At 36.1% G+C, this 13,002-nt stretch overlaps 1 protein-coding gene across 10 annotated transcripts in view; it reads left to right on the plus strand.

Annotated features, from left to right (window-relative positions):
* The first annotated feature begins 290 nt into the window (after positions 1-290).
* The window catches only part of LOC126426817 (zinc finger protein 665-like), a 555,446-nt gene continuing 542,734 nt past the window's right edge, over positions 291-13,002 (plus strand). For 8 of the 10 annotated variants that reach the window (XR_007576429.1, XM_050088837.1, XM_050088834.1 and 5 more), the window contains exons 1-4: positions 291-417; positions 2,598-2,684; positions 5,595-5,657; positions 8,953-9,045. Coding sequence is in view for 9 of the 10 variants with exons in the window: in XM_050088837.1 (XP_049944794.1) it covers positions 2,616-2,684; positions 5,595-5,657; positions 8,953-9,045 (225 nt within the window). In the remaining variant the exon portion in view is untranslated. Of the gene's footprint in view, positions 418-2,597; positions 2,685-5,594; positions 5,721-8,952; positions 9,046-13,002 lie in introns of those variants that run through there. The other 2 variants (XM_050088826.1, XM_050088827.1) reach the window with 2 other exon arrangements.

Genomic DNA, 13,002 nt, shown 5'->3' on the forward strand with positions numbered 1-13,002 from the left:
AACCTACAAACATATAATATTAAACACTAATAATCGTTCTAACATCAACTAAAATGTACCCGGAGTTAATAAGCTAAGGTTATGACAAGATTCATACGACATTCCTGCCATTTTTCATTACTCGCAGTTATACTGATAACTAAACTGATGGATTCGAACTATGTCGTTATTTAACTGTAGCCCCTCGGAGTATTCGCCGAAAATCAGCTACCTCTCACGTGAGTCCAACCAGAAATGGGCCGCCGGGAAGCGTACGAACAGCGGAAGCGAATCTGAAGTTCTCCCTTCTCGCCGCTTGGAGCGCTAGTGTCGCTCCAGCTGTGAAACGGTAACAAGTAACAACTTTTAACAGCAGTGCCGTTTAATGGGAGACTGTGTCACATTACAAATGTAAACCGTGGAGATAAATAAGCAAAGGTAACAGTAAACTTGTTGTTTCATTCAATCACATATTTATTATTCTTGTAACTGCATGGGTCACACGAAGCATTTTCCATGTATTTTGTTACGATGTTCTGACAATAGTTGCAATATTGTATTAATTTAACGGCATTTTGCCTTGTATTTGAAATTTATTTTGTGTATCCAAAGGGCTGTATTTAAATTATCGTTGGTGGATTGGTTTATGGTTTGGGCTAGTGTGCGAATTTGGTTTATACTTCTATTATGTTATGTTTTCCAAAACAAACAACTTAATAATAATAATAATAATAATATTTATTCAACATCGAATAATCAAATACAATCCCTATTCCCTAGAAATAATACAGTTTCAGGACTTCATACAGATTATTCTTCTGAATACGTCAGTTTATAAATTACAAACTAAAGATTTGTTTGTATTAATAAATTTTACGTTTTGTTTTCCATAAGCTTGTAATTTTTCGAAATGGACAGAGATCAGCAACTTTGTGCGCAGGTACTCCCTACGTATACTATACATCAATTGTGAAAAGTACAGGTGCTGTTTGTAGCCCATAGCGTCTTGTGAAGTACTTGCTATTTTCGTCCCATCCGATAAAATCTCTACATCTATATTCTGTAATCTGTAACTTCATAAAAGAGACTATTTGTATTTTCGACGTTTTTTCAACAGTTTCCATATGTTGTGATCTCCAGTGAAAGTGATAAGTCATTTATAATTTCTGTAGGAAGGACGACCTACGACAGCAAATTTCTCACTCTCACTATTTGGTTACCTTAATCTGTATTTATGTTGTGATGTAATATTTTTTTTTTGTGAAGGAAAGACGAGGGATAAGAACAGCGTTTGTTATGATGTAATGTGATGCTTGTCCGTACTACAGTGGAGTAACTTCGATAGTATTGTTCAGTCGTTTAGTGCACATAGTTACTTCATTTCAGGAATGGGGCATCAGCAGAAAAGAAATGTTGGACATATTCATTTGTTGTGGCTATTTGGAATCATTTTAGTATCCTATTACTTGATCTGGAAATCGTGCACAACAACAGTTTGTATTAAGATGCATTTATGAATGTTTAGTGTAAGGATAATGCTACATCTTTGCAAATAGATGTAGAAAGGAAGTAACTAGTGTAGAAACAGCTGCTATATAGCCTAAATGTAATTCTCACCATGGGTTCACAGTTGAGATGGAGGAGAGGCAATAAATATGTTTAGTAATAGAATATTAAACATAGATGATGATAAAAAAAATTTTGATGGTTCTTGAAAAAGTGCAGTGTGTGTGGTTCCTTTTTTTTTTTTTTTTTTTTTAAGTGAATGGATAAAAATTCAGCACTGCAATATTTGCTCTAATCTGGGTATTCAGTTATGCCTTATAAAAGGAAAGCCTTACAGGAGCAACTGTGTCAAAAACACACATTAAACATATAATAAAATGATGCTGAACATCTCTTGTAGTTAGATTTTCATTTTGTACATGTCAAGATGATTCTGAATAACTGAAGACAAACTGCAGACTAATGTCCAAGTTTAGAGGTTAAGTACTGAAAGTGCCACATACATGATTAAGAACTGCAAATTCCATTTTGTTCTTACCTGCATCAATGAGAACTGGATTATAACATTTGGATAATCATATGCATTCTGGTAGTCCCAAACTGAATCCCAAAGATCGAAGTCTCTATTTCAACTTATCTTTCTTCGACTTTAAAATTGTGGTTGATGTTAGAAGCTGATTTTCCGTAGAAAATCCATTTTCCATTTATTAGTTGCTTTGATTCCTCATAATGCTGTAGTTACAGTTCCTGTGGGAAAAAGCAAGACACATATCAAGTAATGCTCACAGTAGTGTTATGTAGCTAGTGTATCTTAAACAAATGACAGAAACAAACAGCATCAATCAGTTGTAGCATTTGTTTCTGTTGGATGGATTTTGCAAAACACTGATTTTCTCTCATTTTAAGATTATATGTATGACACTTCGTAATGAGGAAATGGTAAATCAGTTCATGTCATTGGACTCCTTTCTTCAGGTAGTGTAGAATTTTTCTAGTTTAGTGGTTCATCTGCTGCAGCCAGTAATGGACTGAAAATACTGCCTTTGAGCTGTATCTCACATTAATAATGGAAATTGAATGTGACTCTTTGTACCTGGTTCCTTGCTTTTCAGGGGCTAATAACTGCAGTAATGGACCACCAGAAAACTATTCGGATAAAAGATGAAACAAATGAAACAGCAGGTTCACCAGGCTCCATTGTAAGTAGTTACTTTGTAATTTTATTACTGTAGTTTCATTAATTTCGGTGTGTGATATGTTCTGTGAATAAACAGAATTCATGTTGTATTGCTGAAAGTATGCAGTAAAATATCCAGTGAGTTTTCGAGGTCACACACATCTTTTGTAGCACTATGCATAAATTGTAATATGTGTTAAAATTCACAAATGATGCAGGGGAGGTTTTAAGTTTAATTTTTGTAAATGTAGGCAAATTTGTAATCCACTGCTTATTGCCAGTGATAACATCTTTGTATAAAATTAAGCTATTATGACAAAATAGTTCACGAGTGATTGGCTGGATGTCAGTTCCAGTAAGCACAGTATTTCAGTAAGTGTCCACACTGCCATCACCCAGTGTGTTGACTGTTAGTACGGAATTAAACAAATGGTTCAACACTGCTATGGCAACTTTGATCCACACTGTCCCTTTCACACTAACCTAGACCTTCAGCTTTGCTACAGATCAATTTAATAAATTTAAGTATATTCTTAATGCACTGGCAGTGGTTGTATGTTTGCTTAAAGGCAGATTTAATCTGAACTGATACATTTCCTTTAAGTGTCATCTTTAATCTACAATGCAAGAATGAAGATGACATTGTAATGAATATCAGCAATGTAATTTCAAAATATAGCAGGGTCAGGTAATGCATTATTACATTCTATACTTGAAAAGTGGGCAATAACTAGACTTGAAGACAATAGATGCTTTTCATATGTTGTGCTACAGGAGAATGCTGAAGATTTTTATAGGGAGATCCGAGAGCTAATTATGAGTAAGTGGTTAAAATTTAATCCACAATTTGACTAAAAGAGGTTTGGGATAAAAAAGTAGAGAGAGACAAAGGATTGACTTCAGTAAGCAGGGGCAACTGCAGTAGCTGCAGAAATGGACTACTGGGGAGAGCTGCGTCAAACAAGGTTTAAGACTGATCACAACAACAAAACAGTGCATTGAATAGAAATTGTAATTTCAGTATTAACAGTAAATGTTTTCTGGAACTGAAAAATAATTACAGGTCTAGTGAACAATACGAACTATAAGTGTAGTTTTTTCAAGTGTATCATATGTTACATAGGTGGTACCTTGGAGTTGTGTTTGTGTGTTCCTATTCTAGAGTGTGTTTGTCTGTTTTGTTGATGTCACTAGTTGAGTGGTGGCTTGAACTGTCTTTTTGCTATGCCAGCGTAGGGCTAGTGGAGATGCTGGTCACTTAAGGAAAGCAGTGATGTGGATTGAGTTCTATACTACACCTGTAGCAGTTATATAGTTATAGCACAGCCTAAGGTCTGTGTTAAATAGAAAGGTGATAGTCTAATTGTGGTTTGTAAATGCCAATGAATGTTTTTATAACAATATTTTTCCATAGTTGCCTTTGTGCAACTGATGAAAACCCTTGTTTTCCTACTGTAGTCCAGTATTTTCAGATTTTTAATATGTCTACAGGTGTTAACCGCACTCAAAACTTTTCTTCTGTAGATCCTGATAGTTCTTCAGTTTTTATTTTTCTAATATTTGCATATTGTTGGTGAAGTCATCCATTGATAATTTCTTAGGGCTTGTATTGCTGCTGTGTTAATGATAATCGGTCTACCAGTGCTCAGTCAAGATATCTAATTGTTACCTTGAAAGAAGTTTGAAGAGATATTTACTGTGAACATTGATTTAAGAAGTTAGTTTCATATAATAATGTCTTGCAGTAGCACTTCTCTCTGAATATGTAAACTAAGCCTCAATAAGATCAGTAACAGAAAATTCTGTAGTATACATTAATTTATTTTTCTGATACTGTATACATGCACCCTGATATATTCCAGAGTGTATATATTTGATGGTAGCAAACTTATGGCAAAAGTAAGAGGTTGTACGTTCAGTATTGATGTTCTTTTTGTAAATATCTCTTCTACATACATCAGTTCATGACAAATGACATTTGTAGAATTGTGAGGATGTTACACAAATATTAAGGAATTTTTGTTGTAAACAATGTAACTTGAAGTTTGGATCAAACTTTTGGTTGCATTGTAAAAGACTTGTTGCTTCCTTTGCCTCTCTCTTCTTGAATGTTTCCACAGACTGGTGACAGTACAAATGTAAGAACATGCTCCATAAATTGGCTTTGCAAAAAAATGTCGGCAGATTAGCTGTATATGTTGACAACATAGCAGACAGTCTGCATTGAGTCAAGCTAGACTTTACATTCATTATAAGTCTGGCCTAAGAATAACAGTGTAGAGAACTATGTTGTCCAGCTTTCAACCTTTTCGCCTTGATTTTATTTCACTTCTCTTCTTTGTATTTAACTTCTATTAGTTTTTCTGAAAATTCGAGGATTATCTTGCCCATTTTCATTCTTTAAATGGTAATGCATCTACTATAGATAGTGCATTGTGAGCAAGTTGAATAATTTGTGATACTATAAAACCTGTAATTTCTGTGATAATAATCTTATGCCACTCCCATTTGGAATAACCACAGAAACCAAGATACACATGACATTTATCTTTTGCACTACTTCCATTGTGTAAGAATACCTGTTTTTCAGTAACTCAGTGCTGTATTAAAGAAACAACCTTGGCTGTTTCATCACTCAGAAATTAATTGTAGAATAGTTCTGTAGTGACGAAGATGTTGAAAATAATGTTGTGATTCTCATAATGTTAATTTCATTCTAATTGAAATATGACAAATCAGTTTTCCATCAACCAGAATTACTGTCACACAAAAGAACATATACCGAGAACTGGCAATAAAATGATAGTTGTGACATTTATTAATCTTGACAGTTACTTCAATTTGACTTCAAAGATGTGAAAGTTCTTAACAGTGTGTGGAGATTATGACTGTTTAACTGTACTCATTTTGCTTTGTTTTGCTCTTACCACAGGTCCAGGTATACCACTCCAGTGTGAAAATAAAGGAAGAATGGCAGGAGACTGGGAATCAAGAGGTAATTCTAGTATTTTTGTGATTGAGTAGGATCTTCACAGTTGTGGGGAATGTAATGGAAGAGGTAAGCAATATAGCTATGTATTAGTGTCGAAGTTTGTTCAGTAATGCTTGTAATGATGACTGACACAATATCATCATTTGCCCACTTGCGTCAAATATGGCATTGAAGACTAAATATAGTATTTTTTAGGCATTGCTCTATATGGATTGAAGGATTGTCTTCGTACAGGAACAGTAGTTTTAGTATATACATTAGTAGAATTATTATCTTGTACAAGGGCATGCTGAAAAGTAATGCCTCCACATTTTTATGTAAGTAGTGTCAACACTTTTCAAATAAACAAGCTTTGTTAACTTTTACATCTTGTATGTTTGACTTTGTTGACAGAACCACAACCTCACCTCTGCTCTCACTGCTTCAGTCACTATCTAATCAAAGTCCATGAAGGTATTGTTTAGATTAGGAAACAAATGAAATTGGATGGGTCAAGTCGGGACTGTATGGAGGATCATCGATTACAGTGAACCCAAGCTGCCAGATTGTTGCAGATGTTGCAGCGCTAATGTGTAGTCGGGCATTGTCATGCTGAAGGAAAGGGTGCGGCATGTATGAACACTCTTTGAATTCAAAACCTGATCACAGTACACTGCTCCTCATGCACCAACACAGTTAAGTAACACATGTTCATGTTATGTGCTATAATCCAGAGCCCTCTAGCGGCAGATGGTTTGAATTTGGGTCAGTGGAGCGACAAAGCCAATTGAGGTATTTCATATTGTGCACATTACTCAGTCGAGTAACATGTATGACATGTAGTACCTCAACTGATACTGAGAACAGAATAAAAAAAAATTGAGGCATTACTTTTAGAACACCCATGTATATACAAACAAAAATAAGATGTATGTGTGATTGTGTTGATGTATGTATAAAGTGATGCATGATAGTTGCTGCAAAGCCCTGTACTTGATCAGTCATTTCCTACCTATTTGACCAGTTGTTTTGATGAGTAAACTAACCACAGATATTTCTTTGACTGAATCAGTTGTCATTCTCATGGGAGGTGTGCTTAGTGGGCAGAGCAAGAATGAGAATTCATTATATCCTGTGAAAATGATGATGAAGTATGATTCAAGATATGAATGCTTTTCCTTGAAAATACTCCAGAATATCAGGAAACGCAAAGTGAATGTTGACACTTCCCAACACACTTCTGATTCATATCACCAACTGAATCAACATGATACTATATAATATCCACATGTGCAACAATCTGGCAGTTTTTGTATTTTCCGCCTAAGTATAATCTATTATTAAAATTAAGCTCCATAATAGGCTTCTGTCCTTTGCTCTCTCTTCTATATTTCCATAAACCCTTACAATGTCATATACTTCAATTTGTTTCATTATCCTTGTTATCAAGGTATTTACCCAAGCTGCATATCGACTCTGTTTGCCTTGATTAAATTTTCTTCACTCTTTTTCATTTCTATGTTTTCCTTCATTAAATATTTTTTACTCTTTTCATTTCTACATTTTTTCTATGTGGAAAATCTAAAGGAAGATGGACAGATGGAGCAAACTCCATCCTGCAGAATGTGAGGTGTTAACAACTGCAGGGCCTCATTCAGTTGGTCCCTACATCCAGTGTTCTCTGGATCACACACAGTTTACATTATAGTGCATTTAAAATTAGTTGCAACTTCTGAAGTTTGGCTCAGATCGACCAGCCAGCGCAGCTGACTGGTTATGTGCCAAGCATTCCTGACGTTTTCTTCGCCTACAGCAATCTTCCATGCTGGCAACTATGCTTCCCTCCACTCACTTTGTACTGAACTGTCAAAAGTCTCAACTAGTTTTAAATACATTATAAACAATCTTTCCTTTCGTGCATTGCATATTAGGCCTTTGCTCTTCCTTGGCCCTTCCAGGCTTTGTCAACCTATTGGTTGTGCATTTGCACTACTTAATAGTGATGTTGCTATTGGCTGACTACATCGTGTGTCCTGTGCTCTGAATATCTGGTGTCATCGGGTGGTGAGATAACTGACTGGCTTACAAAATTGCGTCACAATTTTAGTGCTTCAGAAACTAACATGCTGTTTTGGGTTGAATTCGAATTTATTCTTTTGTAATTACAAAATGTGAAAATGCAGTGTACATGTTGCTGCACATCAAAGATATTTCTGAGAGCGCGTTTTTTTTCTTTCTTTTAAAATTTTCTCTGGGTTTTGCTGTCTAAGGTGCTGTGAAGAAGTGGTGCTGGTGTCTAAAACCTTAACCATTGAAAGGATTGGTGTGTTTCACAGTCCCATGGGATTTATCATGGTGAAAGTGTATGTTCGCCCTGGGAAGAGTGTATTTTTAACCAGGATTTTTTTTCCTTCTCTGCATATACACCCTGTTATAAGACAGAGTTTATCTGTGCCCATGCTATGGACACTCTGTTGTGATTACTCAACCATAAACGTACTGTTATGTCCGTTGCACTGCTTTCAGTCTGTTCAGAAATGTGCAACTGTCTCCTTTGCATGTCTTCATTTCCTCCTATTTATCCATTTGAAAAACTGTGTCAGCATAGCTCCAGAGTGAGGATTTGAGCTCAGGAGAATGATAATTCTCGTTCCTGGCACAGGATTTTCTTGTAAAAAAAGTATTGTATTGCAATCATGTATCGTTAATGTCAGGGTGTTGTAGCTGCCCTGTCTCGTTATTAATCACTACATGCAGAGTCCTTCATTAGATAGTTGCATGATGAGAAAGTTCTCATCACTACTTTTCTGTCCTAATGTACGGATATCACTTGCACTGGTGGTAATGCAGAATTGGTGGAACAGGAGGTTCTGGTTGTCACTGATGGTAGGATTTTGACAAAGTAAACAACTAACAGGAACTGAAGTGTAGATGATAGAAAAAATTGCCATGAGCATACATAAACAGTCCATGCAGCAGTCCAAATCATGAAGTGTAATGGAGGTAAGATCAGAAACTTAGGACCTCTGCCTGCCTTTTGCAGGCAAGTGTGCTACCAAAAATGCACTTGCCTGTGAAAGGGAAAGGTCTTACTTCTGAGTACGAGTCCTGCACACAGTGTTAATCTGCCAGGGAGTTTCAAATTGATGCACATTCTGCTTCAAAAGGAAAATTTATTGTATTTGTATGATTGTTGCTTTTTCAGCAATGTAATTTTTTATGAGAGGTGCAGTTGAAGACAAATCCCTCTTAATAGTCATACAGTAGTTACAGAAGTTTATGCGCAAGCTTTAAGTGGGTAATTAGTTTCCTTTTTCAGTTACTTCAAGATCCATTAAAAATTGAAGATCCATGTTATGACATAAAGGAAGAGCCAGGACTAAAACTGAATGAGAGACTCTCTGAGCATAATGTAAGTTTTCAAATCAGTGTTGTTTTATGCTTGAGTTACAGCAAGACAATCATGAATGTAATGGCTGCATATAGTTAAAAGATCATAGATGGAGAGCCATTCTAACCTATGATACAGTAATCTGTAGTATTTGTGTAAAATTTCCATGACTCTGGTTATCCTTGTGTTGTACGTGTTAGCTGTTGTTGTAATTGTTGTGGTTGCATGTCCAAACATTGGTTTGAATGCAGCTCTCCAGGCTACTCTGCCCTGTGTAACCCTGTTCATCTTTGAAGAACTGATGCAACTTACACCCTTCTGAATTTGCTTACTGTATTTATTTCTTGGTCTCCCGTTGATTTTTAGCACCCCCCCCCCCCCCGGCCCCCCCCATGCCTCCACCCCCGTGTGCACACTTCCCTCCTGTTCTAAGATGGTGATCCCTTGATGTCTCAGAATGCATCCTGTCAACCAATCCCTTTTTTAGTCAAGTTGTCCTGCAAATTTCTTTTCTCCCCAATACCAGTCAGTACCAGTTCATTAGTTATGTGATCTACCAATCTAATCCTCAGCATTCTTCCATAGTACCACATTTCAAATGCTTCTATTCTCTTCTTGTCTAAACTGTTTATCCTCCCTCTTTCACTTCCATATGTGGCTACACTCCAGACAAATACCTTCAGAAAAGAGTTTCTGGCACTTGAGTCTGTATTCAATGTTAACAAATTTCTCTTCTTCAGAAACACTTTTGTTGTTTTTGTCAGTCTATATTTTATATCTCTCTACTTCTACACCTATCAGTTATTTTGCTACCAAAGTAGCGAAATTCATCTACTACTGTAAGTATACTGTTTCCTAATTTAACTCCCTCTAACCTTTGACCAGTGCAGCACAGCATTATTTGGATATACACTGGTAAGGCAACACTATAGCTACTGCCCACCATGAGAGTGAATGCATTGTGTTGTGTACACAGGGCTGTGGGGGTATTATTATGCTAAAGGAAACATATACCTGGGCTTCCATTGAACCTCTAGTAGTAACCAAATACACTGTGATTACTGTGGATTGTGTCAATATGGTTCCATTGATGCTTTGTCTTTCATAGTGGTAATGCAGATTTCCAGGTAGGTTACTATCCATTTCAAAAGGCCAGAATGATACTGCAGTGGTTTGAATAGTATTGCAGTGAATGAACGTCCATGGTGTGGCAACCAAATTCAACTGATGTGCATCCATGGAACACATTCCAACCCTGCACTCAGAAACCAACAGCCCATAATTCATGGGATTTGCAGGAGTTAAATTCTAGGCAGATCTAGTGCCATATACCTCGAGAAACCTACCAAGAAATGGTCAAATCTATGCTATGCAGAAACACTGCTGTACTGTATTGCAGATATGGATCAACACACTTTCAGCCAGATGAGTTGATGTATTTGCTCAACAGCATGTGATACTATAATATCTGGTCAGAAAATTAACTTTATTAAATTACTCTTTGAATAAGATACGATAATCAATGAAAAGTATGAAGATCTTCATACTGAAATATGGAGAGCTATGTTGTATGCACATAATGAGAGATTTTTTTTTTTCTCAGTATCTGGAAGACTCATTTTTAGCCTCGGGGTCCACTGATTCTATCAAGGAGGATCCAGTACTAACTTTAGGAGCAGAAGAAACTGAGAATTTCATAAGTATTTACATCTTACAGATGGATTGCATGTGAAGTGAAAATATGTCATTTGGTAACTGTGGAGTACAAAGGATGCATTACAGTGAATTTAGCATAGTTTGTAACTCTTAGTAGTTTTGTAGTATTGTGTTATTCCACTTGAATTATTGTCAGTATTTTGCTGAGTGCTCTGAGTAGAATTTCAACAGAGCTGTAACAATATATGTAGTCTTAATTTCACTGTCACAGGTTGATATCAGTTACACTAAGATCATGATAATCCAGCAGATCCAGTAGTCCAACATGTGCCAGATATTTTCCCGTATTCTTTGATCATTTGCATGCCTTCGAGAAACATTGAAACCTTTTGGTGTGACATCTTTTCAGCAACAATTGTTTGCCTAACAGATTGATTATATTCTCATCAAGATATGCTAGTTATAATATTGGCTTTGTGCTACTATCAGTGATTCTTCATTCACTAAACCTAAGTTTACAGTACTTATTTTTGCATCAGTGCTTTGGTATTTTAATTATTTAATGAAGTCGTAATGCTGTGTTAGTATTCAGATACTTCTATGACTGTCAGACTACACCACAGTAAAATGTTTGTATGTACAGTGAACATGTTTTCCAAATAGAGCAAAAGTGAACCTAAAGCAGCAAAACACAAACATGTGATTTTGACAAGCCACAAAAAACTGGACAACATAAGCAGTTTGGAAAAGAGTGAGAACCAAAACAGTATTATGAGTGAACTATGGTCTAAAATGATTGAAGAAACTGAGATGGAAAGCAATGCAAATGATGATGCGATTACAGCTGATGGTTCTGAAATTGTACAAATGATAAATTCTGCATCTACCAATGAACTGAGGGCTTTTTCAAGTGAAATTAAAATGGGTCAACATAGGCAGAAATTCGGTTACTGAAGGAGAGCTGAATGATATGACATTATAAAAGTGTTCTGAAGTCACAGCAGGTGCCTGAAGCTGACAGTGATAAAGGAAAAAGGCCTGCAACTAACACCTCTTAGGTTGAGGCTGTAGAAGCCTTAGACACTTAAGTGAAATTCGCTAATAGAAGACAATAATACAGTGCTTCAGAAGTTGTGAATCTGAACATCACGCAAAATAATTGTTGTCAGAAAAGGGCTCAATCAAAAACAAGTTGGAATTTCTGTAATGTTCAGGGTGCTCAGGAGATAATTTCAGTTAGTCAGCGGTAGACACCAGTCTGGCATATTCCACACCCGTGAGGGCATCAAATATCTGTACTATTTCTAAGACAGTGATTCCAATTAAACTGCACTAAATTCTTGACAATAATCTTTATTAATTAGCTTCATCTTGATATCCTCAAACCAATTGTTCTTATTGTATTTTGTAACTAGCGTACAAAACATGATTTATGTGCTGTATATCGAACTTCTCAAAAACTTTGAGCCTTAAACTGTTGTAATAAAGCAATATACTATTTGATTTTTAATTAAATTTTATTTTTATAGAAAAGTAGTTCTTTTCCTGATACAGGCTGTGGCCGAAAGCTTAAGTGTAAATGTATTTTAATTTTGCCTCATTGGCAACAAGGCATGTTATCTTTACATTAGTAGCAGTCTTCTATGCACTTCAGTAACTTTGATTAATGTGTTGGAGGCAAATACATTGGACTGTTACCTTGTCAGTGAGTCTCTGTATTTGTGAGTTTGTGGCAAAGAAATTTCCAAGGGGGGGGGGGGGGGGGGATTATTAAATAAGCTAAGATGTACACAGACTCGGCACAGTGAACTGGGGAAATAGTGACTGTCCTATAAATTTTTTATTATATACTTTAGCCTCATGTCACACACATGGTATCATTAACGGTTTTAATTTATGACCAAGCTGTTATCAGATGAACTGTGCAAAAAATAAAGAAACACAGAGGTAGTAAACTACTATAGTGTGTTTAAAAGAAGTTGCGACATTTGACAATTTAGTGAAGAGCAAGTGTAGGGAATCATAGTTTACAATCGGTAGTGATAACACAATGCCTATCTTAGGTTATGACCAATAGTCAGCTGCCAGGCAAACATTCTTTGACAGTAAAGAAATGACAATACTAAACAGAGCAGTTATATCAATGAATGTTTAATACCTACTCACAGTTATAGATTAAGTTGAGTGACCCCAAGGGAAGAATCATTGCTGTCTTCCTCAGAACTAGAACTGGCACTGGAGCTGACTGGAATGACTCTGTTCCATCTGTTCTTCCAGCAGTCCTTCATAAATCGATGTCTCCTGAATTTCCTCCTTGGAATA

The sequence above is a fragment of the Schistocerca serialis genome, chromosome 11 (genome assembly GCF_023864345.2).
Source record: "Schistocerca serialis cubense isolate TAMUIC-IGC-003099 chromosome 11, iqSchSeri2.2, whole genome shotgun sequence".
Lineage (NCBI taxonomy): Eukaryota > Metazoa > Arthropoda > Insecta > Orthoptera > Acrididae > Schistocerca > Schistocerca serialis.